This window comes from Rhizomucor pusillus (assembly GCF_041956525.1).
Source record: "Rhizomucor pusillus strain CBS 183.67 unplaced genomic scaffold VTP01scaffold_17, whole genome shotgun sequence".
NCBI lineage: Eukaryota > Fungi > Mucoromycota > Mucoromycetes > Mucorales > Lichtheimiaceae > Rhizomucor > Rhizomucor pusillus.
In genome coordinates this window covers 421,719-447,201 of record NW_027192159.1, presented here as the reverse complement: position 1 = coordinate 447,201, position 25,483 = coordinate 421,719, and the positions used below count along the sequence as shown (strand labels likewise).

Below are 25,483 nucleotides of genomic sequence, written 5' to 3'. Positions count from 1 at the left end.
TTTGGTGAACTAAGCTTTTGTATCCTTCAAGAGACCGAATGATGCTTCGTGCAGTATAACCAGGAAATTTAATCCGTTCCACTAGGTCGTTGATGAATGAAGATATCAAATAGAACGGAGAAATATGACGGCTCAAAGGTGTATTCCCGCGAGCGCCGACCTGAATAAACCGGGAATTCGATGGTGCTCTACTTGCAGTAGCGAAGCGGACGCAAAACCGCCGGATAATGGAGGTTTATGAAGGGCAAGCGAGGTTATCATTTAATGCGCATTTCACTAAAACCTTTTCGGTTACAGGGAACGAGCGCAGCGACCGCTAAAGCACCTGTTGTAACAAGTATACACTGGTTCTTATTTTCCATTCATGTACTCCCTCCCACAACTGTTTGAGGCCCAAGAACTTTATCTTTTTTAGTTGTATCAAGAACTTCATCTTTTTTAGTTGTATTTCCCCTTCCTTTTCTTTCTTCTATATCTACCAAGAATCGATTTTCATGGTGCCCTTTGACATCAAGTTGGTATGCATACGGAAACACCGTTCTAGATCGTGAGGTTCGTGTCCTCTGCCACCAGCCAGGCATTTCTTGGTTGCAGAATCCAGGTAATCCTGCAGGATAGGCTTGTAATCTGGATGGGCGCACTTGTCAATCACCACCTGCGCGCGGTCTCGAGGGCAGAGGCCTCGAAGATCAGCTAGACCTTGCTCGGTCACAATGACATCCAGATCATGCTCGGTCTGATCGACATGAGTAACAAAGGGGACAATGCAAGACACACCGGTGGGGTCAGTCTTTGAGGGACGAACGGAGGGTGTATGCATGATACTGAGTTTGCCGTTGCGCAAGAAATCCGCCGAGCCTCCAAGACCGTTGAGCATGGCAGATCCGCACACAAGCGTCGAGTTAGCGTGGGCGTAGATATCGACTTCGACAGGCGTATTCATTGCAATGCAGCCCAAGCGCCGGATCACCTCCGGTGAGTTGCTCACTTGTTGAGAACGAAGGACAAGCATTGTCTAGGAGAAAGAGAGAGAAAAATGGTGAGCGATACAACAGCGTAAGGGAAGGCCACGACATAGCAGATGATTTACGCACTCGATAATACTCCCAGTTATCGTAGAAACGCTTGAACCCATTGGGTGAAAATCGGATGGACGTGGCGCTTGCATACTTTAGCTTTTCGGATTCGAAAAAGTCCAAGAATGTGTCTTGCAACACTTCAGTGAACCTAAAAGGAATTAAAGGCTGAATAAGTTTGTTGACTCTTTTGCAGCGGGCAACAACAGTAGTAGCAGCAGCAGCAGCTACTAACTGTATAAAGTCGGAGAGGCATACACTGTAACATCGTTGAATGGGCCTTGAGCGAGTCCACCGACTACGGCATTGGCGATATTGCCGATACCGGATTGGATAGGCAACAAGTTCTTCGGCAAACGTCCCTTGCTAACCTCGTGCGAAAGAAAGTCAATAAGATGTCCAGCAATAGCCTCCGACGTCGCATCCGGGGGTGTGTTGGGACCTGTGTTGTCAGGATGGACGCTTTCTACGACAGCGATGACCTTGTCCGGATCGATAGGGACTGCAGCCTATTTTATTGTACCCTTGTTGTGAGCAAAATATTTAGGTGATAAGATTGGAGAGTTCAGCTTATACTTTACCGTGCCAATCCTATCCTCAGGACCTAGGATAAGATAGGGCAGACGACTAGGCGGATTGCGGCACATTGTGATATCATGCAATCCTTCAAAGGAAGGGATGCTTGTGTTGACTTCAATGATGATTTTGTCCGCCATTTGCAGCAGTTCAGGTGTGGCGCCGACAGATGCGCCTGGGACTACGTGCCCTTCCTCGGTTACGGCTGTAGCTTCCACAATTACAATATCCAGCTTATCATTGTCCGGCTTATCCTTTGTGTAAAACCCTAGAAAAGCATGCTAAACATTCGAGCTTAAAAATGAAAAAGTTATATGATTTACCGTAGATAAGGTCCTGTGGAAACATGGATAGATGCTTGTCTGCAAACCGGATGCGACCTTGGTTGATTCCTTTCTTGATATTTCTACCGACTTGGTGTGGATATCTGCGATCAATCATATCGAGAGAAGCCCATCGGTCCTCTGTCTCTGCTCCGGTGGAAGCGCCCACAAAGAGGTTGAATTTTAGCTTGCCTTGCAGATTGTTTTTTTCAACGTGGTCGGCAAGCGCTGTAGGGATCATTTTTGGATAACCAACGCCTGTGAATCCGGACCATCCCATATATCTTTTTTGTGCTGTCAGCATGTATTTCCTCCCTTAAATGCACACGCATTGTCTAGCTGCTTACTGTCCCGGTTTAAACAGATGGATGGTGTCCTCGGCCTTGACGACCTTGTCCCAGTACTGGGGGCGTCGGACACGCGATTTCAGCGCTGCGCTTGCTCTAGAAGCCATTGGAATAAACGAGACCAAAGTGAAATAATAACAAGAAAGCAAGGAATGAAAAATACAGATGCAGCGACAGGGAGGTTACAACAAAGTTGTAAAACATGGGTTCGTATGATGCAACAGCAAAAAAATGACTTTTTTACTGAGGAGAATTGACATGCTTTTATTCTTCCATGTCCTCCTCGGGTTTCTTCAAGACCTGATCGGTGCTCTCATTCACGGGGGTCACCTCTTCTGACAGTTTGTTTTGAGCATCTTCACCAGCGCCCATGGATACTGAGTGTTTGTGTCCAAGATGATATGACAGGCGGACGAGATCGACGGCTTTCTTGAATGTCCGACGAGCATTGAAGTTGCCACGGACGCTTGGAAGCAGATCCTGGGCCTCGTCCGTTGGTGAGGTTGGCTGGGTATGTTCGGATGTGAGCCATGGGTGCTCTAATGCTTCGTGAGCAGTCATCCGCTTCGCAGGATCAATAGTCAAGCAGCGTCGAATGAAATCCTTTGCTGAAAGGGGTGTATGAGGATGCATACAATGCAACAAATAGATTCAACAACATTGTTTACCTTGTTCACTGATACCAGTCCAATATTGTTCATCAAAGGTATAGTCAGCGTGTATAATAGCGTTCATCTCGTCGATGTTGTTGTCGCGTTCAAATGGAGTGTAACCACAGAGCAAAAAGTACGTAATAACACCAATGGCCCACATATCACTGTCATAATTTTGTTAAAGATCAGCGTGTGCTTGGGTGTATCATTATGTTGGGTTTACATACACTGGTTTTCCGTGTCCGGTCTTTTTGAAAATCTCGGGTGCCTAGCAATACCGTTATTCGTTGTTAGCAAAAGAACACAAACTCCTTGAAGTCTGCAGATATTTGATCGTTACCATGTAGCCGGGGGTGCCACATGTAGTGGTCAGCACGTGAAATTTGTCAGTATCGATAATGCGGGATAACCCAAAGTCGGCAATCAGTAGATCAGAATCTTCATCTGGCGTCCTGAAAAGCAGATTCTCGGGCTGTTGGATGATGGACAAGGATATCAATGCAATGTCGAAGAAAAAATGGATCTTTTCTCTAGTTATGTACCTTTAAATCTATGAAATGTATAAGCCTTTTTACATTGTGTTTGTTACTCCGTGTTATTTTCTTTAATTACCTCGATGAACAATGCCGTTATCATGCAGATAAGCAGCTGCGTCGCAGACAGTGCGAATAATGTGGGCAGCGTCCCGTTCAAAGTAGCTGCCTTTTTGCCAAATCCGATCGAAAAGTTCGCCGCCTAGAGCCAAGTCCGTGACCAGGTACACTAACGACACCTTCATCTTCAATTGTCTCTTCCTCTTTTTTTCAATTGAGATTATCGCCAGAACCTACGGTTATTCAAGGTCTCAAAGTAGTCGACGAGACTCAGGATATTCTTGTGGCCCTGAGATATTTTACGCAGAATGTTGATTTCATTGCGAATCATGTGTTCTCGGCCCTCCATAAGCTTTTTGTTGATGATCTTGACGGCATAGAACTTGTTGCTTTCGATCTAACATTCGCGTATTGTTAGGTTTCATCCTTATCTTCGCTTTCACACGAGTGTAGCCGCGGATTACTTACATGCAGTGCCTCTAATAAGCAGGTCGTGCGCGCGGGTAAAAGCCCATGTCCTGTTAGTGATCTCGGAAGGGGGAGACGAGGAAGGAAAAAGGCTTTTGCAGTTGTACCTTTTACAGTGGCATATGTGCCGTTGCCAAGCACCTTGCCGGTCTTATACTTGCAGGGAACGGTGACAGGTGTACGCTGAGCACTCATGAAGTTGATGAGGAAGAAGAAGGGACACAGTTCGGACACGACGCCCGAGCCACAACATCTTTCTGTGCTCTCTGCAGAGCGGGGTTTCATGAGTCTTGTGTCGCATTGAAGAAGCAAACAACTTGTCCACCACTCAAGTAGCGACGATGGGAGAGACAAGCATGCAGATATAAATACGGATATAAAACATGCTCAAAATTCTAGTTGTAGTAGGTGGCGGATGTGTATATATATATATATACACTCCCTCCAGAAAGTAATTTCGTCTCCCAATGAAAATTGATGTCGCATTCTCGCAAGTGTGAATTTCGCATTTCCAAAAAAATAGATTTCGCGCACTAACAAATCAGATGTCGCATATCCAGGAGGTCTTGTCGCGGCCCGTGACCTCCCCACTTGGAAATCTGTCAACTTCGTGGTGAGAAGCATATCAGAGCTGCTCTCTGTTACGACATTTATCTAAGCACTTATGGGAATGAGAGACAAAATCTTAAAATCGCTCAACCTTAAGCTATTAGATGCTTCAGTAATTCTGGTCATCAGTGTCTCTTTTCTCCAAAAGCCTGTTCCGTTTAACTTTGCTCTTAACGACTGACCAGAACTGCTCGATGGGATTGAGCTCAGGTGAATATGATGGAAGATAAGCATAGCGATATTTCCGAGACTTAATGTACTTTTGAATATCCTCAGATTTGTGGATAGGGCCATTATCCAATACCAGATAATGGCCCTTCATGTGTGGATATTTATCCATCTCGTCCATTGTAGCCTTCAGGAAACTTAGGTTAATGTCCTGTCACAGTTCCTGTGCTTGTAAGATCAGCATGACCTCCTCGTTTCTTTTCTTGGCCGGCGGCTGTGGAAGTCTTGGACTGCATTTAATTAGACCTAAGGCAGAGATAGCGCCCAAGATCGTGGTTGTCTTGACTCGTGTTTTGGGGGCTGTGACCATTGCAGATGCGCCTTTTTTTGACCAGGCCATGCTGCGCTTCATATTAACATGGAAGGCAGACTCATCAAGGAAGACACAGTTTTTCCCAAAGTCCATGTGTAGTCTCCCATTTGCGGACCCAGTCAAGGCGCTCTTGGATCTTGGCCTCGCTGTTCCTGTCCACAGATTGGAACCAGGCTTTTTTCAGTGTCAGGTTGCACTGCGTCCTCACGAATTCATAGAGTGCTCTTCGAGACCTCAAGTCCCTCAAACTGCTGAAGCAGCCGCTCCATTAGCTGTTCCAGCACAACTGAAGGGTTCTCATCAACATACTCTAAGATGACCTTCTGATGCTCCGCAGTGAGAATACGCGGGCGGCCCTTCTTTCTACGCTTTTTACTGATGCTGTCAGGGTCCTTTTCATGTTGTGTGACCCACCTCTGCGCCGTACGAACATGGATTCCCAGCTGATGCGCAGCGGCTGATGCGCTCAGATTCTTCTCAAACATCAGTTCAAAAAACCACACTTTATCCTGGTCTGCGTAGAGTGCGTACTCTCGCTTGACAGTAGCTTCTCTCATATGAGCATCTGCGTCCTTTGGTTCATCAGTCCGCATAGCAGCGGGCTCACGGTCGCTCACACGAGGCATATTGCACAAACACTGCGTGTGCGAGCTCACTGTTTCAAGAGCATACGTCTCCTCGTCCACAAGATAGTCCATGGTTCGGGCCTGCCATATTCATCAACGACGTTGCCTTGCCCGTCTTCATAGAAAAATTGGTTATCCATTTTGAAATGTGTGTGGTGTGGTACTTTGAGAGTGTAAAATAGTAGAAAGAAGGGAAAGAAAAGCTGAAACCCTTACGTACTTTATATACTTCTCGAGATGCCAGGCTTTGTGCGACAAAGCCTCCTGGATATGCGACATCTGATTTGTCAGTGCGCGAAATCTATTCTTTTGGAAATGCGAATTTCAATTTTCATTGGGAGACGAAATTACTTTCTGGAAAGAGTGTATATACATGCTACTAAGGCTCCAAGTTAAGATATTCCAGGACAAAAGCCCGGAAAAGAATTGCCAAGTTGCGAACTTGCGCCGGGTCAATGCAGTCGGCGTTGTCCTGCACAAAGATATATTAGTCTCACCCTAGAACAGTGTACATATAAATCAACTCATGTTTACCAGTTCACTGTGCCAGACGTACGGAAAAGGTGCGGGGATAATATGTAGAATTCTGACGCCTCGTCTCCTGAACGGAACATGATCATCCGAAACTGCGTTGCCTTTAAAGTTCATGGCAGAGTATGGATCGAATATCGGCTGCAAGCCTGACACAGTCTTTGTGGATTTCGTCTCGAGGAGTGACAAGCTGAAAAGTCGTTGCTCAAGATCTGTGATGGCAGTAAACAGGCCACTTGTCGATCTGTAGTAGTTTGGTATCCGTGGGTTGGGAGTGCCCAGCAGATCCAGCAGCACCAGCACTTGAATTCTATCCAGCATTGTTTGGCTTTTTACAGTCTTGGAGACTCTGGACTGATACGGTGTCTGTGACCACTTGGTTGCTAAATGCCTGACAATCGATTGTTTGTCCCACGTGCTGATAGATGAAAAAATAAAAACAATAAAGCCTACCTTGCACCATAAGTGGAATCGGTATCTGACCATTGCACAAATGCTTCTTCACCGTCAAAGAAGATGAGCTGCAGTGACGTATCTCCAGAGTGCGTGGCTAGGATAGGATCTAGATGCTTAGCTAGGCTCATAAGTATCGCGCACGGCACAGCCGAATCGGTTGCTCCAATGAATTCAAAGTTTTCAAAGTATTTCGAGTCAAAGTGAGCTGCTAGAACCAAATGATCCGTGGCATTCGTATCTTTGGTAACGATGATGTTTGAAAATTGTTTAGGTCCAAACGGTGTCTCGTCCGTGAAACTGTCAACCTCAACGTTCCAGTTGAGGTCGTTAAAGTAATTGATGATATAGTCTCGAACACGTTCGTTTTCTGGGGTGCCCGCGGCTCGTGGGACAAGCAGTGGTGATAATAGGTCGCCCGATACAGAAAGCTCATTTACCTGGGTTGACATGGCAGCCACCTTTCGCAGAGCTTCATCTGACAACTGGCTGTAACAAGATACGCTGATCCAAAAGAACACTGCGCACGTAAGCAACGCTTCGTACAGCCGTGATTTCCGGATCATGCTCGGTTTTGCAGAGAAGGAAGGAAGGAGGCGAAGTATGATAAAATGGTAAAGCGAACGGCCCCAGTCATAGGTCGGCGCCTGTCTACATTGTTGCAATGCTAACTGCTCCAGTAAGATGACGTGACGAATAATCAGCTTTAGATACTTTTTGCTAATATGGAACGCTTATCCTTGAAGGAAACTAAGGAAACTCGCTACGACTATCCGTTCTTCCATCATTCGTTAACAAAGGATTATGTAGCCTATGCTTTACGACAAGTATCAACTATAGAGACACTTAACGCACCACCATCGTGATATGCATCAATGCATAACCCCTGACTGCCATCCTCCGCTATCATCCTTGTGGAGAGGATATCGTCTTACTTCACATTGCTATGATCGTCTCCTGCATCACAATATTTTCAATGCAGGATCTCGCATCCAATAGCAATAGACTATAATTGCTCCCAACTTCGTTCTTCTGTAAAACGTGATTGCATAGGACAGTTAAGTACTTCGTCTTCTATCAGAAATTGATACGTGATTATGTATAACTCACGCTGCATGTACGAAATTTCGGTCCTGTAGCTATAATATGCATTAAGAAGATCACTGTCTAGGAGGAAAAGAGGAAAAGCGCATTGTGAGACGTGGATAGTTTTTGGCGGCAGAAAAGATGGGTCTGGGTTCATGCAGTGCTGGGCGTTTTAGGTCTCTGATATTGGTATTTGTATTTGAACAGCAAGAATATTTCATCTACTGGTTATATCGATGACTTGGCTGGAGATAAAATCATGTATACGATGCATCTGAGGCTGTTCCGAAAGTCAACAATGGACATCGAGAAACCCTATCAGCATTGTTAAAAAGCAGTAAGATGTTACACATGCTCTAGTCTGCCGTAATTCTTCTCAACATGGAATGCAGTTCAGCGGCAGTATCAACGACTGTCTTTACATTGGTTGATTTCAAAATATTTGCGTAGGTCTTCAAGGGTTCCTGATGCAAGCACCAGCCAATAAAAGCCATTCGTTATCTAGTCATGGACAATGTACTCGGGTGATTGATTAATAGCATGCTTTATTATATTATACATTCGTCGTTTGCTCGTTGAAACAATGAACGAGCGGAGCCGCGTCCCTGAATGAAATTCGCGGGGACAAACAGCCGCTGCTTTATCAAAAAGCAATTCATTCAACTTTTTTTCTCCTTTTCTTATCCCTTCTTCTTCAAGGAAGACCCACATTATTTTTGCTTGCCCTGCCCAGCATGGTTCTTCCTCGAGGAAACGCGGGTCTGCAACCTCAGTATACCGGAACCAACCGGCGACCTACACTTGATCCCAATGCTGAAAACAAACGTGCTCTCGGTGATCTGCACGTCGTAATACCCAAACGCCTCGCAGCAGACAATCCTCGCCAACCATTGAGAGAACCACTGGCAAACAGACAGAGAGTGCCGCTCGCGCCAACACAAGGAAAATCCAATCCACGCCTGGCCATCGTGAAGCAGCAGCAACAGCAGCAGCGGCCTCAACCACATTATCAGAACCAGAATGAACAGCGAATAGGACAAAGACGATCGCGACGCCACGCCGTTGTTGAAGATTCAGATGTACCAAAGATTATACTTCACAAAGATTGCAAAGAGTACTACACGAAGTTGGAATATCTAGGCGAGGTAATATATATATATATGCTAAAAGCAGTAGGTAGAATTCTTTGGATAGTCGTTTATCGAAAACTACGCTGTTACCAGGGAGGCTATGCAAAGTGCTACAGAGTGAAGAACACCAAGGGCGAATTCTTCGCGGCCAAAGTGATTACCAAAGCTATTTTGCAGGATAGAAGGACCCGCCAACAACTCTTTGCTGAGATCAACATCCACCGTAGCTTGAACCATGACAGTATTGTAAAGTTTTACAGCTGCTTTGAAGATGACAAGAACGTCTATCTGATTGTAGAGCTTTGCGAGAACGGGGTAAATATATGCACACATAACAGATGAAAATATCACTGGGCCTTAAATATGTTCCTCGTAGACATTGGCCGACATGGTGAGAAAACGATCGCGAGTTTCAGAAATGGAAGTGCGCTATTTCTTGATACAACTTTTGGACGCATGCCGCTATTTGCACGACAATCGAGTTATTCATCGAGACATTAAACTGAGTAATGTGTTCTTGAACAAAAACATGGACGTCAAGATTGGCGATTTTGGATTATCTGCATTGTTGGTAAATCGAGAGGACCGAAAGAGGTGAGCTCTCTCTAGTGCATACGTGGAAATTATTCTCAGCACTGGTAACCATTGAACAATGCAGGACTTTTTGTGGAACTCCAAACTACATCGCACCAGAGATCCTATGCAAAAACAGCTGGCATGATCACAAGGTGGATATATGGTCCATAGGTGTTCTCATGTAAGTAAATTGATTTACAATATAACAGGTTCTGTCGTAGCTCACACGATGCTTATCTAGGTTTACGATGCTGGTTGGTAAACACCCATTCCAAAGGAAAGATATGAGCGAGATTTTCAGGTAAACAATGAATGCGCTGCTGGGAATCATTGAAGACTTGAAATGTTTACTGTTCTTGTTAGAACAATACAACAAAATTCCGCTGAACGTGCATATCAGTTCCCACCAAACATTGAAATTTCAGATGAAGCGAAAGACTTGATCGAAAAAATACTTGTAAATGCCCCAGGTGAGTAAGATTCGTCGCGTCTCACAGTTGCAACTGCAGCGTCTGATGGCGTGGTTATTTGCAGAACAACGACCCTCTGTACCATCCATACTCTCACATCCATTTTTCCAAAAGTATCCGATACCTCAGTTTATACCTCGCTCTGCATTGTATCATAAACCATCCGAGCACGAAATCTTTTCTTCAACGGCGACACCGCAGCCAGTCCTATCTTCATCATCATCTTCATCACCATCTTCAAACCGTGTTGCCCAGGCTATGCGACACGCCATTGACGAAAAAAGAAGCTACATTGATAGACGCCCACTTGGCCCACTAAGGATCATGTCAGAGGATATCCCCGATCCACGTAGCCAATTCCCACTACGAGACTCTCCAAAGCCAGCTATTGAACCAACGGAGTCCCCAACAACACCCACGGCATTTAATAGGAAAAGGTATGCATAATTCCATATTCTTTTTTAGAGACTGCGCGCGATCTAATAAAATTAGTAGGCCTGCTTCTGTCGAGCACGCTGAAGCGTCTCCTCGAAAGCGTGAACACAACGAGCATAACCCTCGACCTCGGACACCCACACCTGAACTTGAGAATGAGCCATCTCTAGGAAAAGAAGTAGTGAGGACACCGCCCAGATTGCCTACTCCAGTTTCAGTCCTTGAGACCATGAGACAAGTTCTGAATGATGCTCTCGATGATGCCGTAAACTGGGAAGGAGAACCCGGTCAGCAAATTGAAGATTTCCAATGGTCAATGGAAAACATTTTCCTTGAGAAATGGGTCGATTTTTCATCAAAATACGGGTTTGGATATACTTTAACAGATAGCACGCAAGGAGCATTGTTCAATGATTCTACGACAATGTTAACAAAGGAACCAAAGTAAGGACATTGACGCCGTTCTTTTTTTACGATATGCGATTTTATTAACGAGCTTTTCCCGAGCCAGTTCATACTTATACATCACCCACAGCGAACGCCCGACAAAGGAAGTCTTGCAGAAAGATGCTGCAGATCTTAGTCGGGAGCTCAAGAAGAAAATGTACATCATGGATTCCTTTAAAAAGCACATGTCAGACAAGCATGCCCTTCCACGAAATACGGCTGGACCCGAGTCACTCATGGATGCCATCTTTTTGTCAAAGTATATAGCCACAGATCGAGCACTCGTCTTTCGTCTCAGCAACAATGTCATTCAGGTAACGAAGCTCCCAAAAGTGCATGAAACGGCGGTGTCACTAAGTAGAGATTTCTAGGTGAACTTCTTCACGCATCAAAAACTCGTTCTTACGGAATATGGCACCAAAGTCATATACATCAATGAAAAGAAAGAGCTCTCGATGTATCTCGTCACAGATGCAGTAACGTGCGGAAGAAAAGATATCTACGACGCTGTGGTGTATGCGCGAAACGTTTTGGAAGATCAAGTGAGACAAAGGAAGACAAGTAAATAGAAGACAACACTGTTCTTTCGTTCTTTGTACGTTTGTTTGTCATTTCTGTAAAACTTGTATAAGGGAATATACGTATTGAACTGTACAAATATTGTGTGATAGAATTGATAAAAAGGAGAGAATGTAGGCTGCATTAATCCTCGCCGGCGGGTACTTCCTCCTCGAGATAGCGGATTAATTTGACACGTATCTCGGTGTTTTCGTCTCCCTGAAGGATATCGCTGACGAACGATGCCTCAACTTGCATCTGAACCATTTCAAGTGCACCCCGCAGTACGCCGCAGTAAACATTCGAGTACCACAATCCTCCTTCGAGTGCGTCGTCTGGCAGCTCGACAAATTCGGCTAACGGGTTCTCGTCAAAAACGAGCGAGAATTCCTTGTAATCCGAGGACCAGTTGGTCACTGTGGGTGTAATGTTGAGAAACATTTTGAAGCCAACTTTGCTGATAGCTTCGGCCGTGTCTCGAAAGTCGGTGCATCGTCCAATCCCTGAGCGTGCAAGAAAGTCTTCAATAAGTCGTTGCCCGATATTGTACCCTCTTTAGAAAAAATAATACATATTTGTCAGTTTCTCATCCTGCATTGTGTAAGCTTCATATATATTACATGCGATCGAGTTGTTTGTTGACTTCGTTGTAATCCTCGAAATCCTTAACAAGCTGAACCACCAGCGATCCGTACGTCAGAGTGAATAGCTCAGCATTCTATCGTTAATGAAAGGTTAGCATAGTCATTGGTGTTTTTACGTGACGGCACAATGGGTCACTTGCAATCTTGTCAACTTTGGTCTTCCAAATGTCATCGCCGAGTGCCTTGAATTGCTTTGCGGACGCGGACATGATGAGCTACAGGACAATATTGGCGGAAGGGGGACGGGCCGCGCTCCCACTCCATGCTGGTGCAACACAGACTTTGGCGGGTCGCTATTTGGAGAAACCGAAAATAATGCTGCGACATAGAAAACAAACAGGAATTGGTAAATCAATGTAGCATATACGACAATAAATGTATCTTCTTTGTAGAAACCGAGTGGACGGCGAGATACCAGAGCATAACGTCAATGATTTTAAAATGGTTCACAATAAAATGTTCCAGAATAATGGTTTATTCAAACACAATCAGGCAATAGATAACTTAAATTCAATATCTTTCTTTACTACATGCGGAAAGATGAACATCGAGACTCTCCAGCATAATGATACATGAATGCTGACCAAGGGTCACAGTGCCTTCGTGACAACACTAATGAAGGAAAACGATCAATCGACGCTATATACACCAGCAGCCGCGAAAAGGGATAAGGATGCGAAATGGTTCTCACATATACAAACTCCTGGAATATGGAGAGCTAAATCACCTAGTAATGACAATCATGGCTTCTGCGGGTATGCCGCTGTAAAAGCGAGGATAGTATATATGCAGACATTGACAAGTCCAAAACTCCGTTTGTTAATTGTTTGACAGCCTTTGCATTTGTTTTCTCGTTACAGCCGATTTCAAAATATTGTGGAGTATAAAGAGGCAGAGAGAAAATAAAAATAAATTGGACAAGACGATTGTTGCCACGATCCTTACGATGCTGGGATACATTTTCCTCTTGTATCTGACATTCTCCCGGCTCGTGGCTGGTCGACCACCATTCAGTTCGATATCTCACCCAGCATTCTCAGAGCATTTGATACGTCTCAGTGAGCCTGAAGCTGCTATCTGCGATCCGAACGTAAAGCAGGTGAGTTGCAGCAGCAGCAGCGCTGCTCTAACGACTTCTACATATTTAAGCAACATTCTCGTAACAGTACAGCGGATACATCGACACCGCTAATGACAACCATTTCTTCTTTTGGTTCTTTGAATCAAGAAACGACCCAAAGAATGATCCGCTGATATTATGGCTGAATGGAGGCCCCGGTTGCTCTTCCATGACTGGATTGTTTCTCGAATTAGGGTAGGTGTACAGAAGCGGAGAGAGGAATATCTTTGCACGAATTTTACCTCGTCACTTTTACACCTAGACCTTGCCTTATGAACAGGGAAGGAACGGATATAAAGTACAATCCTTATTCTTGGAACAGCAATGCAAGCATCATTTTTCTGGATCAGGTATAGCTAGATGCTTCTCTTTTGAATATTTGTACACCAACAATGGTCCGTTTCTTCTAGCCTATCAATGTCGGCTACTCATATGGACCAGAAGCCGTATACGACTCGGCAACAGCAGCTGAGGATGCCTATGCGTTTTTGCAACTGTTCTTCAACCGCTTCCAAGGTATAAAGTCATCATTGTGCATACGAGTTCATGTATTGTGCTAATACTGGATTGCAGAGTACAGATCACTCGATTTTCACATTGCAGGCGAATCATGCGAGTATTTCTAAACTTTATGCCGGTGATGTGCTTGTTTCACTAACACTGTCGACCCTCTTTTGTGTTCATCACCATAGATGCTGGCCACTATATTCCTGCGCTTGCAACCCGGATTATGCAAGGCAACCAAGACAGCACCAATGACCCCATCGCTATCCAAAGTCTCATTATTGGCAATGGTCTTGTTGATCCGCTTGTCCAGTATGGAAAGTACACTGAAATGGCATGCAAGAATACGTACGGTCCAGTATTTTCTCAAGAAATGTGCAATATCATGGAAGAACGATTCCCAGTTTGCCAATCGCTTATCCAGGAATGCTACGATAAGCAAGACCATCCAAGCTGCGCTGCAGCGACGATGGAGTGCGATTCTGTCTATCTCCAGCCATACCTGCGTTTTGGACTCGATCCTTACGATGTGCGTAAAACATGCGTAGATTGCAACGCCGAAGTGGATATTTTGCAAGCGTATCTCAATCAACCCGAGTTGAAGCAAGCCCTGGGTACCCAGCAGGTTGACTACGTGGGCTGCAATATGCGCATGAACAGAATGTTCCAGCAAGAGGGAGACTGGATGCGGCCGTACGTCAAGGGAATCCCATCGCTTCTGGAGAGTGGTGTCCGGATGTTTGTATACGCCGGCGATGCAGACTATATTTGCAACTGGATCGGTAACAAGGCGTGGACCCTCGAGCTGCCATGGTCGGGCCACGACGACTATGTGAATGCCGAGGATAAGGACTGGATGGGTGCCGGCCAGCTGAGAGCCACGCCCGATGGAAGGTTTGCGTTTTTGAGAGTGTACGATGCTGGCCACTTGGTCCCGGAGGACAAGCCAGATGTAGCGCTAGCATTTTTAAATGGTTGGATTCACGGTGGTTTGCTGCCCTCATAAAATTTAACTGGATTTTGATACGATGCACTTGTGACATTACATTCGTCGATAATTCTGCATGCGTTTCCTAGCTAGCAGCTATATATATTACTGCTAGGTGCCGGGATTTGCAAACAGAAGTATACAGTAACCGGAAACTTAAAAAAAGAGAAAGCGCTGTTTGCAGGGATCGCTGGCTGACTGTTGACACTAACCTTTTTCCCCCGTGTGCCCGCAAAAAATAACCAATATGATACGTGGCATTGCTCGAATGCAAACTAGTGCGACCTTGCGTCGCTCATTGTTGCGGCCAGGAATCGCTTCGACAGCAACAGCAATAACAGCTGCGCGTATACAGCTGTCTCGACGTGCACCTTTCCACATGTCGCGAATGGTCGCTGCAGAGGTTGAGAAGGGCACGAATCGCCTGATTAAGGAAAAGAGCCCCTACTTGCTGGTAAATAAACCTTAAGGCGTTGCTGGCTATCCGTTTGTTAATTGCTCCTATCTGCTAGCAACATGGTAAGAAAAAGAAAAAGAGAGAGAGAAGGACGCTGGGTAGGCAGAGACACGAAAATTGATGAAATTCATGCCGGCCCTTTGACCCGCATCACCAAAACCAGCTCGTAATCCTGTAACGTATCTGCAACATTAGCACTGCCCAGAATTTTTTTTTGTTTTTCAACGACATACTTATCTTGTTTTTTTTTTTTTTCCCAAATTTTTTAAGGTTGACTGGTATCCCTGGGGAAAGGAGGCTTTCGCAAAAGCTGCCAAAGAAAACAAGCCGATTTTCTTGAGCATCGGATACAGCACATGCCAGCAAGTGTCATTAAAGTATGATTGCCATAAACGTACCCTAACCGAGCCGATAGCTGGTGTCACGTTATGGAACATGAATCGTTTGAGGACGAGCAAGTAGCCAAAGTAATGAACGAGCATTTTGTCAATATCAAAGGTACATGGACGGGCTGTTGAGATAATACAAATGAAATTTTATTCATACTGACGATGGGATACAATCTACCCATTCCAGTGGATAGGTAATTTAAAATGCATTTACATGCGAGGAGAAGAGGATTTCGATTTTCTAACGACAAGCTGCAAAATATCAGAGAAGAGAATCCCGGTGTTGATAGACTATACATGACTTATGTGCAACTAGTTTCTGGCCGCGGCGGTTGGCCAATGTCAGTGTTCTTGACGCCCAAGTTGGAACCTTTCTTTGGTGGCACATACTTCCCTCCTAGCGACCACCATGGCAGCCCTGGTTTCCGGACCTTGCTGGAACGCGTAGCAGAGCTTTGGGCAGCTGCTCCAGATAAATTGTCAGAAAGTGCTGAAAATACCATAGCGCAGCTGAAAGCGTTCAGCGAAGTAAGGATGCAAACGCCTTTACTTTTTATATATATGCAGTGATGATGAACGGGAATTTAATTTGATCTAGTCGAAAACTGCCCTTTCCGTGGATAACATTGATCCGAATGCGGTTGCCGCAAATGCCTTGAAGCATTTTGAAAAGTCGTTCGACTCTGAATTTGGCGGATTTACAGGTGCACCCAAGTTTCCAACCCCCGTGCAGATTCAATTCCTGTTTGATTACTATGGTTACATGAAGCAACAAAAGGAAACATTGGATAAAGCTCAAGAAGCATTAGATATGGCACTCTTCACTTTGAGGAAGATTGCTCTTGGAGGCATACGCGGTAATGTTAAAAGCATACTTGATCAATTGGAATATCTTTCTTTAACCGAAAAGATGCAATAGATCATATCGGCAGCGGCTTCCATAGATACAGCACTGACAAGTACTGGCACGTACCGCATTTTGAGAAGATGTTGTACGATCAGGGACAACTATTATCGGCATACACGAAAGCATATCAGATATCCGGCGATGAAGGGTTCGCTGAAGTTGCTAAAGATATCATTACCTATGTGGCTCGGGACTTGCACCACCACGGAGGTGGTTTCTACTCTGCTGAGGATGCTGACTCGTTGCCCACCCACGATGCAACTATGCAGAAGGAAGGCGCCTTCTTTGTCTGGAAAGCAGAGGAACTCGAACGAATTCTGGGCTCTGAAGCTGCCAAGATCGTTGGTACTTACTATGGCGTACAAAAGGATGGAAACGTCAATCCTGCTCAAGACCCTCACGACGAGCTAAAAGGACAGGCAAGTGATTCTGTTTACATAACTTTTAAGAATCTTTTCTTTTTTCTTTTTTTTTCTGACATGTATAGCTTTTGACTTGCTCTTTGCAACACACAGAATGTACTTGCTGAGGAAAAATCTGTCAACGAAGTCGCCGAGGAGCTCGGTTTCTCTGTGCAGACGGTCGCATCCATTATCTCGGAATCCAAGGCCAAGCTGCTCAAATATCGCAACGAACAGCGACCTAAACCGCACTGTGATGACAAGGTAGGCCATTATACCTTCGTTTACTAGCTTTCGTATTGATCAAGGTGTGTCTAACCACTCATTAAGATCCTTACTTCTTGGAATGGTAAGCCATTGACAATCTAGCACGTTGTATTATATCATGCATTGAGCACGAAATGTATTTTAGGCCTTATGATCTCTGGTCTGGCTCAGGCTTATCAAGCATTCCAAGATCCTAGAATTCTCGAACTGGCTAAAGAAGCTGCTCAGTTCATCCACAAAAAGCTATATCAGCCTGATTCCAAGACCCTTCTTCGAAGCTATCGACTCGGCCCCTCCAACATTGAAGGATCTTTGGATGATTACAGGTAAGTTGCAAAGAACACCGGGTTTCAGTTTGTTGCTGGATGCCTAATCTGCTGCCAGTTTCTTGGTGCAAGGCTTATTGGATTTATACGAAGCAACCTTCGATGAGCATTATGTCTCATGGGCCTTAAAATTGCAAGAAAAGCAGAACGAGCTATTCTATGATAAGAGCAAGGGTGGTTATTTCTCCACACCCCAGAGCGATACCAGCATCCTCGTACGCATGAAAGATGGCAAGTAATCTAAATGCCAAGATTTGGATGATAAAGTGCTAACTGCCTTTGTATTTTAGAGCAAGATGGTGCGGAACCCTCAGCGTAAGTGGGGCGACATATGATTGCTTCGGTCAGCCAGTATGAGGTTTACTAATCTCGTTTGTGTATAGCAACTCGGTATCGTTGCGAAATCTTGTTAGGCTCGGCACTATGCTTGAGCAAGAGTCGTACGTGACCATGGCTCGCCAGACTGTCGCCTGCTTTGGAGCTACATTCAATCAGTTTCCGTACGCTATGCCTACGCTGGCAAGCTCTTTTATGCTCATGGGCCACGGTGTTAAGCAGGTATAATGCGTGCATATACTTTCTTCGCTTTTAATTAAAAAGCATATAATACTGACATACGCTTAGGTTGTGCTGACGGGCGAGCCTGGAGATCAGGAATTCGAAAAGTTTAAACAGATTGTCTCCAAGGCATTTATCCCCAACAAGCTTGTCGTGCTTGCGAAGAAGGATGGTATTATTGCAGAGAAAAATAATATCATTGAACAGCTCGCAGTGAAAGCGCAAGGCGAACGGCCAGCAGCCCACATCTGCGAGCATTTTACATGTGGTTTGCCCATCAAGGACGTACAAGAATTACGTAAACAGATTATGGATTAAAGTCACATTTGACCTCGTATGTCTTTTCCCTAATAACAGCTTCCACGCGAAGCTCGATCTCGCCGAAATACATTTTGATGTCCATCTGCACCGGATCGCCGCGTTTGACGTCTGGAAGCTCCGGCATGGGAATTTCAAAGTGCAGCACCTTGCGTACATTGGTTTGAAAAGTATACCTTGGCTCGTCTTCAGTGCTGGCCGCGTAGAATGTAAAAGCAGTAGGGTGAGGATAGGTGGCAGAATATGTCTTGGTCACGCAGCTGTCGACGGCTACAGAGAGTGGGACACACACAGTGAGTTTTTTCTATTTTCTTTTCTCTCTCTCCCATTCATGTATAATACATACCCAAGGGAACACCGCGGCGCACGTAGGTAGAAAATCGATGGTCGCAACGTACACTTCCGTCAGGTTTGATGATCTTGTATTCTTCGGGGTCAACTCCTTCCACAAAGGTGTTGGTGATACCAATGCCATACCAGTATCTCGGCACACGCGTAGCGACCATGGTAGGGTTCTTGCCAAACAGCACCGCCCCTCGGGCTACAGCGAGCTCTATAGTCGATTATGTTAAGAGTTATGCATGTATTGAAATACATGTGAAAGAGCATCAGTATAGCATTCATTACCTGGACGATAAGGCGCAATGACCTTGATGCCAAGAGGACCAAATTCTTCCAATATTCGCTGGTGAAGATACTGCGATGCACCGAACCCACCCACAGTGAAGATCGCCTTTAAGTTGTGAGTCTGCGCACGCTGTTCGTGCAAAAGTTGCAAAACATCTTTGACAACCGGCTCAAATACACGTTCCTTGAGATCCTCTGCTGAAAACCGCAGAACACCGTCGTCGAGTTCAATGGACGGATCCGTGTGCTCCTTGAGACCCAAACTCATCGGCACAGGTAAATACAAGCTGTCCTGGCCATCGAAGGACGGCTTCATGATATCCACGAAATGCTCCATCATTGCCTCAAGTGCCTGCTGAGGGATGTTGTCTACTACACGTTTCAATTTACTGCGCAAAAGTTTACGCATCCTCCTATCGACAAATGTGGATCCACACGATTTGCCTGTTCCTTTGGTCGTTTCTTTAAACCGCCGTCGACCGTCTGCGTTCTGCTCCACGGCAAAGACAATAAGATCGACAGTGCCACCTAAAGCAGCAGAAGATACCAAGACTTAGATGGATGTATCAACAGCCCTATATATATGTTTTACTCACCGCCGGCATCGCAAATCATAAACTCGTCTCCATCTTTCATATCAAACTGGTCGCTCGTCTGCTCACAGTAGATAGCCGCCGCTTCAGGCTCAGAGATCAGCATAAGTCGATCAGGATGGTCGTCCTTGTCAATTATTCCAGACTCAATAGCTGCCATGCGCATGGCCTGCTTTGACCTATCTGACCACATGGCCGGTACCTTGGTACCAGGTCATCTTTTTAGATATAACTTGCAAAGCTTTTTCATCGGGCACGCACAGATATATGCTTACAGTCAAGCAGTATCGATATCGTCCTTCGAATTGCTGCGCAAATCCTCTTTTCATCTCATTTAAAATATGTGCATGGAACTCGCGAAGATAGTCTGTAGAATAAAGAATATAAGTTGCATTGCTTCGCATTAACGTTACTGCAAATCCAGAAGGTACCTGCAATCACAGAGATAGGGTTGAAGCCTCCAGGTATTGGCTGGAACACGCCATCTAACCGATCGTCTAGATACAGTTTGTATTGCTGTAAGAAAAGATAGTCACCGCTAGGTGGAGTCTTGTTCTTTTCCAATCGTGCGGCATTGCCCCACATGGCCAAAGTCTAGAATAACCAGCAGCATAGCAAACTTAGGATGTGCCTCTTCGCATAGAGAGAGGGATGATTGCCAAATATATATATGTATATACCTTATCCACCCGGTTGTAAAGCTAGAACCGCAGAGAGAATGGTTATCGTCAATTCACCCAGTTTTACAAAACATTCTGGAATGGAGATCTTACACTCATTGTCGGTGTCTAGAAGAAATTTAGTACTTCGTTTTTAACTTGCGTGAAAAGTTCTATACCTTTGGGTATCTGATACTCGATTGTTTCGGCCTGTCCACGTGTAGGATGACACTCAGCACTCTATACTTTCTCTATGTTTTCTGTGCTCTCTCTCTCTCTCTCTTTTCACTTTTACCAGTTTGTAATATCAGTAATTTCATCAGAGCTCACAAAGCCATATGCAGCGCCGCTAAAAGTTGTTCCTGAGATGGAGGTCAGGCCACCGGCGTGCTGGTTTGACAGCTTGACAATCGAGCTCACCGAAATCGATACCGACCACCACGCGGTAGTCGCTCAAGGGTGATTGAGGAGCCATCGCTTGATCTACCAAAGAGCGCGAGCAGCGGGAAAAGAGAGTGAGACAAGAAGGTTACAGGCTTTGTTAAAGTTTGTGTTCCCATGGGCTGCGTTCTCCGAGTTGCAAAGCCCACTACTATTTCTTGCTGCCTGCATGTATCATGCTGCGCTGATAAGTAGATGTACACGACACATATTTTTTCAGAAACACAGGTTCGTTTTGTGAGAAGAGGAAATGTATATTGTTGAATGCAACATGTAAATGCAAACGTTGTAATATATATGATGTGCGTGTGTGTGTGTGGAGTATAAGTACATGATACGCTTTTCAATTTCAATTATTTCCGTCGATTTCTCCAGCTTTGACTTATCCAGGAAATCCATCCATCCCTTCCGGAAGAATTGGATGTCGTAGATGGTTCACCTACTTCGAGCGGAGGACGACGATCTTCCTTATCTGTGGTGCGAGAGGAGCTGACAGACTGTTGCTGCTGTGGACTCCATGGGTCGTCGTTCTCATCAACGTAGTACTCTGCTGGTTGTTTGTAATATATAAAGTAGATGAGTAGGTACATGAGTACCGTCAATATCCACCCTGCAATGATGATACAAATAACAGCCAGAGGACCTAAGCTCTGCGCGGCATTGGTATCGCTCAGGATAGCAACCAGCACAGAGGTCCACAGGATGCATGTGAACGATCCCGTACGAAAGAAGTTGATCTTGTCCACGTAGCAAGGTCGCGCTTTGATGTTGTAGCAGATCATCGTCAGTAAAATAGTAATGGATAAAATGGCCCGCATTCGGTTCTTGTTGGTCGTTGATTCAACAAGTAGAAAGACAATCGCCAAAAGAAGACCTTTAAATATACATAGGGTATTAGAATACGTTGCTGCAATCCATCGATACCAATAATTCTCTATGCTTGCCCATATTCTTTACAAATGCAACGCTGATGGATTTGAAAGCAATTTCATTGTGGATGGGTATGCGTTCGTAACTTGTCAAGAAGATCGTGAGCAAAAAGTATGCAACGACGTAGCCGAAAAGGGACATCCAGAGGTAAAGCTGCTGGGATATTTGGGGAGCATTGCATCGAAGTGTAGGTGCAAAGTCGTTGCTCGGTATATTCAGTGACTGACACGCTGCAGAGCTCACAAATGTGGTAAGGATAGGTATGTAAAGCAGCGTCTATTTCTCGCACACACACACACACACAGAGAGAGAGACCAAGGTTAGTCTCTGATTCGCCGGGTGCTTTAATCTGCTGATTTCACTTACTGCTACTGGTATGCACCAATGTACCCAGCGTGTTGGCGCTTTGTATGGTCTGTAGATATTGATGCAGTGCACGCATACAGCGATAAGCAAGGAAAGGAAGGTTGCAGCGAACGCAGTCCACAGCGAATAAGTGTACCAAACTGGTGTTCGCATATCGGGCATGAAGCCACCTGCATTCATTATAATGGAAACTAGGCGCACTATTTGCGATTCGTCCTCGTGATCAGCGAATGAATTGACAGTGATAAAGTCGCGCAAGGGGAAAGTAAGCAGCTGGAAGAACTCGATAATCAAGATGGCTATCTGCACCCAGTTCGACCACAGTTTCGTGTCCCAATCTTTGAAGCGAGTCTTGTATACGGCTTGCAAGTGAGCGTCCTCGCTACCAAAAAGCTGTTTTCGTTCCTTGTAGTAGCATCGCTGTCGCGTGATCAAGTAGAGGTTGATGCTGAGGACAAAGACGAACAAAGAAGCCTGGAGCGTGCTGGAAGAAGGGTTAGAGCTTCCGGTGGTTCCAATGAGGATTATGAGGGCAACCGTGTTGGCGCACAGCAAGGTAATAGACAGCAAGTGGTAAAACTTGTGAGCGAGAACTTTTCTGTGTTCATGCGAAATGGGCGTTGTCGGCTCCGCTTGCTGTTGGTGCTTGAGACCAATCACTAGACTGACAAGTGGTACACGAAACACAGTTTTGACTTGCTGCTTCAAGTTCTCTACAAGCTGATCCACTTCCTTTTGATGCTCCAACTCTTCTTCTCGTCGTTGCTGTGCCGGAACCTTGTGCCACTGCGTGAACCAGAAATAAAACACGAACGAGACGAGGATGATGAAAATGATAGAGAAAAACAAGATGATAGATGCAATACCGCTCGAAGTGGCGCCACTCGCGTCCTGTTGCTGATACGTTGCATAACCAATGCTAGAGTTGTTGGGCATGATGATGGAGTGTGTGGAATGAAAGTGCTGACGGACAAGCAATAAAAAAAATCGCCGGTGATGATGGTAACGTTCTTTTGTCCTGGGTATCTGTATGTTGCCAAGTAGGATGGAAACAAGTTGATGCGTATGCTTTTTGAAATGACAGATTAAGAACTCGTTTTGAAAATGTATACTAAAAAACAAGTTGTAAAAGATCTAAGATCTGCAATCAGTGGTGAACTGGACCAGACATTGCTGTGTTGTTTCCATTTATGGATGCATGTTTTCTTTCCATGGTCCTTTCTCTATCTAGCGCTTTAGCATTGTCAGATTGTTCTTTCTGGCCTTATTTGGATTATGGTTCATCAATGCCAAGATCCAGACTCATGTACAAGTTATCTACTTGGGAATATGATGCTTAGAGGCAGCTGTTCCTGAATTGACGATATACACTTATTAGTTGTTGGTATTAACGTGTATTCAATTCTTGCTCAGTATCGAAAAGATGAATGTAACAGGGTTTTCATAATCTTCTTTCTACAATTAAAACCTAACTAGGACTCGGACTCCGTTTTTCTTTTCTTGTTTGCATCCTCCTCATTTACATTGGTTGCTTTGCTCTCTTCTCTGTCCGGTGACCTTTCCTTGGCTCGGACCCTAGTGGGAGGAAGTTTAGCACGGATGTATTCGATTCCTATCAGTTTACAGAATTCGATTGTCTGTGGATTATCGACTCCAAAACCTACGCAGACTTGGTTAATAAAGCCCTACAAGGATATTGATTTAGGATAGGATTCCCATACTCAGTTTTCTAGCTTCTTCATCAGCCAGAGAATCTAGCACGGCACCCGCCGGTACGTTGACTTGAAAGTTGGAGGGTATGTTCAGATCAAGTTGATCCATATCCATTTCCATGTTCAAGTACAGCAACTCTTGCTCTACAGAGCTATAAAGTACGGGTTAGATGAACATGAGAATATAACTGACAGGATCCTTTATTTACCTTCTTAAATCGCTATTTTTGGGCAGCTTGGTGGGCCGTCTGTCAACATTCAAGTTTGGTTGCATTGCTCTCGTAATAGCAAGCCATTCCAAATCGTAAGTTAGACCTTCTTCTTCTTTTCCTTCTGGAGATTCGATGTCAATATACTGTGTACAAGCAAATTAGATCAGCTATACTGTATATGGCATGCATCATTGCTTTTCTTCTGTTTACATCGACAAAGGCACGTCCGGGTGCAGGTCTCTCCAGTGGTTTATCAAGAGCCAAAAACTTTGTCACCCCTTGTCCGGCTGGTTCGTTGACGTCTTTGCTTCCAGAACTTAAGACTTGCTCAGGTGTCAGTTTAGCATTGTGATCTACAATGGCTTTGTAGTATACATGAAGATGTGCAGAAAACCACCATTTAGGTTGCAATTGGTGCATAATCATCGCACTTGCAGGATTTCCCAATGATTTTGTATTAATCTGATCGTCTGTCAGCAGTCTTTTACGTATAGAATCTCTCTGGTGCGTTTCACTCACGTCTCGTTCAAAGTAAGGCTTAATTCTCAAAAGACGCTGTAAATCGCCGCAGTGCTCGATACCTCTGGGCCAGTCGTGAGATAACATGATATCCATGGGCTCTTGTATCTAATATTGGAAGCGCACATATCTGAGCACGCACACAACTGTAAGAGGAATCGGCATTTCATCATACTGACCAGCAAGAGTTTACGGACATCGAATTCTCTGACATGGTAAATACTTCGAAGGGAATCGGGATTGTAAGGTGTGGTTTCGTAATGTCCTTGGGAGTAACATAAAGTTGGAGAAATGCACATGTAATGGCAAATTTGCATATTGCATACCTTTAAAATAATGTCCCTCTTTGTAAATGCCTGATAAACCTCCGATTCGCACACCATTGTATCTGACCACGCCTGCTCGTCCAAGATAATAGATATTGGGCGCTAACCAGCCTCCATGTGGTCTAAGAACGACATTTTAGCATACCATATGCATCGAACGCTTACGCATGCCAGGAGATCTACATACAACTCGTCCATATGATTGCTAGCTTCATGATTGCCGCCTATGACGACAGTCAAGTAGGGCGCTTTCAACTCTCCATTGTAATATTGGTAAAAGTTGCCCAGTTTCCTGTATTTGGGAGGAACGGCCATGCATTTCAAATCGATATCATTACGAATTGCCTGTTCAAACATTATTCAGAAAATAGACCATTAAACGCGCAGTTGTTGTCGTAGTACCTGAAAGTCACCACACATCAAGACAAGATCGATCGTCTTTTGCGATTTCTCTTCATCCTGCTTGATCTTGGCGTAGATCTGATCAAGCTCACCGTGGCTACACCCCACAGCAGCGATCTAGTACCGCAAAATGTTCGACTCAAGCACAATCGCCGTGAAAAAAGCTAATGTCCATGCTTACTCTCATGTTTAGATTCGAAAGAACCCGCTCTTTCAAAAACTCGCTCCTTCTGTATTTCTGGTTGTTGCATAAACAACATTGTCCATTTCAATCGTTCTCTGTGTGCCCATCATCACCAAGCCTGAGACACATCTTTAC

At 44.8% G+C, this 25,483-nt stretch overlaps 11 protein-coding genes across 11 annotated transcripts; 3 read left to right on the top strand and 8 right to left on the bottom strand.

The window, feature by feature from the left end:
* Positions 1-475: 475 nt before the first annotated feature.
* On the bottom strand, positions 476-2,429 carry VTP01DRAFT_3642 (uncharacterized protein; the record flags this gene model as incomplete). Its single annotated transcript, XM_069382236.1, has 6 exons — positions 476-1,015; positions 1,095-1,227; positions 1,335-1,585; positions 1,658-1,920; positions 1,976-2,259; positions 2,323-2,429. 6 exons carry the CDS (start codon positions 2,427-2,429, stop codon positions 476-478), a joined length of 1,578 nt encoding a protein of 525 aa, XP_069236384.1.
* Positions 2,430-2,586: 157 nt separating this feature from the next.
* On the bottom strand, positions 2,587-4,231 carry VTP01DRAFT_3641 (uncharacterized protein; the record flags this gene model as incomplete). Its single annotated transcript, XM_069382235.1, has 9 exons — positions 2,587-2,930; positions 2,991-3,139; positions 3,203-3,243; positions 3,316-3,447; positions 3,518-3,525; positions 3,588-3,737; positions 3,806-3,965; positions 4,037-4,047; positions 4,144-4,231. 9 exons carry the CDS (start codon positions 4,229-4,231, stop codon positions 2,587-2,589), a joined length of 1,083 nt encoding a protein of 360 aa, XP_069236383.1.
* Positions 4,232-4,754: 523 nt separating this feature from the next.
* Positions 4,755-6,091, bottom strand: VTP01DRAFT_3640 (uncharacterized protein; the record flags this gene model as incomplete). Its single annotated transcript, XM_069382234.1, has 5 exons — positions 4,755-5,000; positions 5,061-5,194; positions 5,259-5,437; positions 5,496-5,893; positions 6,029-6,091. 5 exons carry the CDS (start codon positions 6,089-6,091, stop codon positions 4,755-4,757), a joined length of 1,020 nt encoding a protein of 339 aa, XP_069236382.1.
* A 100-nt stretch (positions 6,092-6,191) lies between these two features.
* On the bottom strand, positions 6,192-7,362 carry VTP01DRAFT_3639 (uncharacterized protein; the record flags this gene model as incomplete). The annotated part of the gene is made up of 3 exons (XM_069382232.1): positions 6,192-6,284; positions 6,347-6,734; positions 6,797-7,362. 3 exons carry the CDS (start codon positions 7,360-7,362, stop codon positions 6,192-6,194), a joined length of 1,047 nt encoding a protein of 348 aa, XP_069236381.1.
* A 1,254-nt stretch (positions 7,363-8,616) lies between these two features.
* On the top strand, positions 8,617-11,509 carry VTP01DRAFT_3638 (uncharacterized protein; the record flags this gene model as incomplete). Its single annotated transcript, XM_069382231.1, has 10 exons — positions 8,617-9,027; positions 9,106-9,327; positions 9,389-9,606; positions 9,671-9,769; positions 9,830-9,889; positions 9,952-10,058; positions 10,123-10,495; positions 10,554-10,937; positions 11,005-11,254; positions 11,312-11,509. 10 exons carry the CDS (start codon positions 8,617-8,619, stop codon positions 11,507-11,509), a joined length of 2,322 nt encoding a protein of 773 aa, XP_069236380.1.
* A 133-nt stretch (positions 11,510-11,642) lies between these two features.
* Positions 11,643-12,351, bottom strand: VTP01DRAFT_3637 (uncharacterized protein; the record flags this gene model as incomplete). The annotated part of the gene is made up of 3 exons (XM_069382230.1): positions 11,643-12,051; positions 12,119-12,216; positions 12,283-12,351. 3 exons carry the CDS (start codon positions 12,349-12,351, stop codon positions 11,643-11,645), a joined length of 576 nt encoding a protein of 191 aa, XP_069236379.1.
* Positions 12,352-13,088: 737 nt separating this feature from the next.
* VTP01DRAFT_3636 (uncharacterized protein) lies at positions 13,089-14,772 on the top strand (the record flags this gene model as incomplete). Its single annotated transcript, XM_069382229.1, has 6 exons — positions 13,089-13,241; positions 13,309-13,457; positions 13,525-13,612; positions 13,673-13,778; positions 13,836-13,874; positions 13,955-14,772. The coding sequence occupies 6 exons, from the start codon at positions 13,089-13,091 to the stop codon at positions 14,770-14,772; spliced, it is 1,353 nt and encodes a 450-aa protein (XP_069236378.1).
* Positions 14,773-15,639: 867 nt separating this feature from the next.
* Positions 15,640-18,377, top strand: VTP01DRAFT_3635 (uncharacterized protein; the record flags this gene model as incomplete). Its single annotated transcript, XM_069382228.1, has 12 exons — positions 15,640-15,709; positions 15,788-15,794; positions 15,867-16,128; positions 16,199-16,457; positions 16,520-16,926; positions 17,023-17,172; positions 17,239-17,257; positions 17,321-17,501; positions 17,560-17,732; positions 17,792-17,816; positions 17,885-18,059; positions 18,126-18,377. The coding sequence occupies 12 exons, from the start codon at positions 15,640-15,642 to the stop codon at positions 18,375-18,377; spliced, it is 1,980 nt and encodes a 659-aa protein (XP_069236377.1).
* A 29-nt stretch (positions 18,378-18,406) lies between these two features.
* On the bottom strand, positions 18,407-20,731 carry VTP01DRAFT_3634 (uncharacterized protein; the record flags this gene model as incomplete). The annotated part of the gene is made up of 12 exons (XM_069382227.1): positions 18,407-18,488; positions 18,554-18,647; positions 18,724-18,930; positions 19,005-19,532; positions 19,601-19,799; positions 19,873-19,964; positions 20,029-20,191; positions 20,278-20,298; positions 20,371-20,385; positions 20,436-20,466; positions 20,552-20,618; positions 20,677-20,731. The coding sequence occupies 12 exons, from the start codon at positions 20,729-20,731 to the stop codon at positions 18,407-18,409; spliced, it is 1,554 nt and encodes a 517-aa protein (XP_069236376.1).
* Positions 20,732-21,050: 319 nt separating this feature from the next.
* VTP01DRAFT_3633 (uncharacterized protein) lies at positions 21,051-22,929 on the bottom strand (the record flags this gene model as incomplete). Its single annotated transcript, XM_069382226.1, has 3 exons — positions 21,051-21,571; positions 21,642-21,903; positions 21,994-22,929. The coding sequence occupies 3 exons, from the start codon at positions 22,927-22,929 to the stop codon at positions 21,051-21,053; spliced, it is 1,719 nt and encodes a 572-aa protein (XP_069236375.1).
* A 536-nt stretch (positions 22,930-23,465) lies between these two features.
* Positions 23,466-25,351, bottom strand: VTP01DRAFT_3632 (uncharacterized protein; the record flags this gene model as incomplete). Its single annotated transcript, XM_069382225.1, has 10 exons — positions 23,466-23,653; positions 23,715-23,857; positions 23,915-24,060; positions 24,128-24,379; positions 24,437-24,544; positions 24,616-24,701; positions 24,763-24,884; positions 24,950-25,107; positions 25,165-25,281; positions 25,346-25,351. 10 exons carry the CDS (start codon positions 25,349-25,351, stop codon positions 23,466-23,468), a joined length of 1,326 nt encoding a protein of 441 aa, XP_069236374.1.
* Between the last annotated feature and the right edge of the window lie 132 nt (positions 25,352-25,483).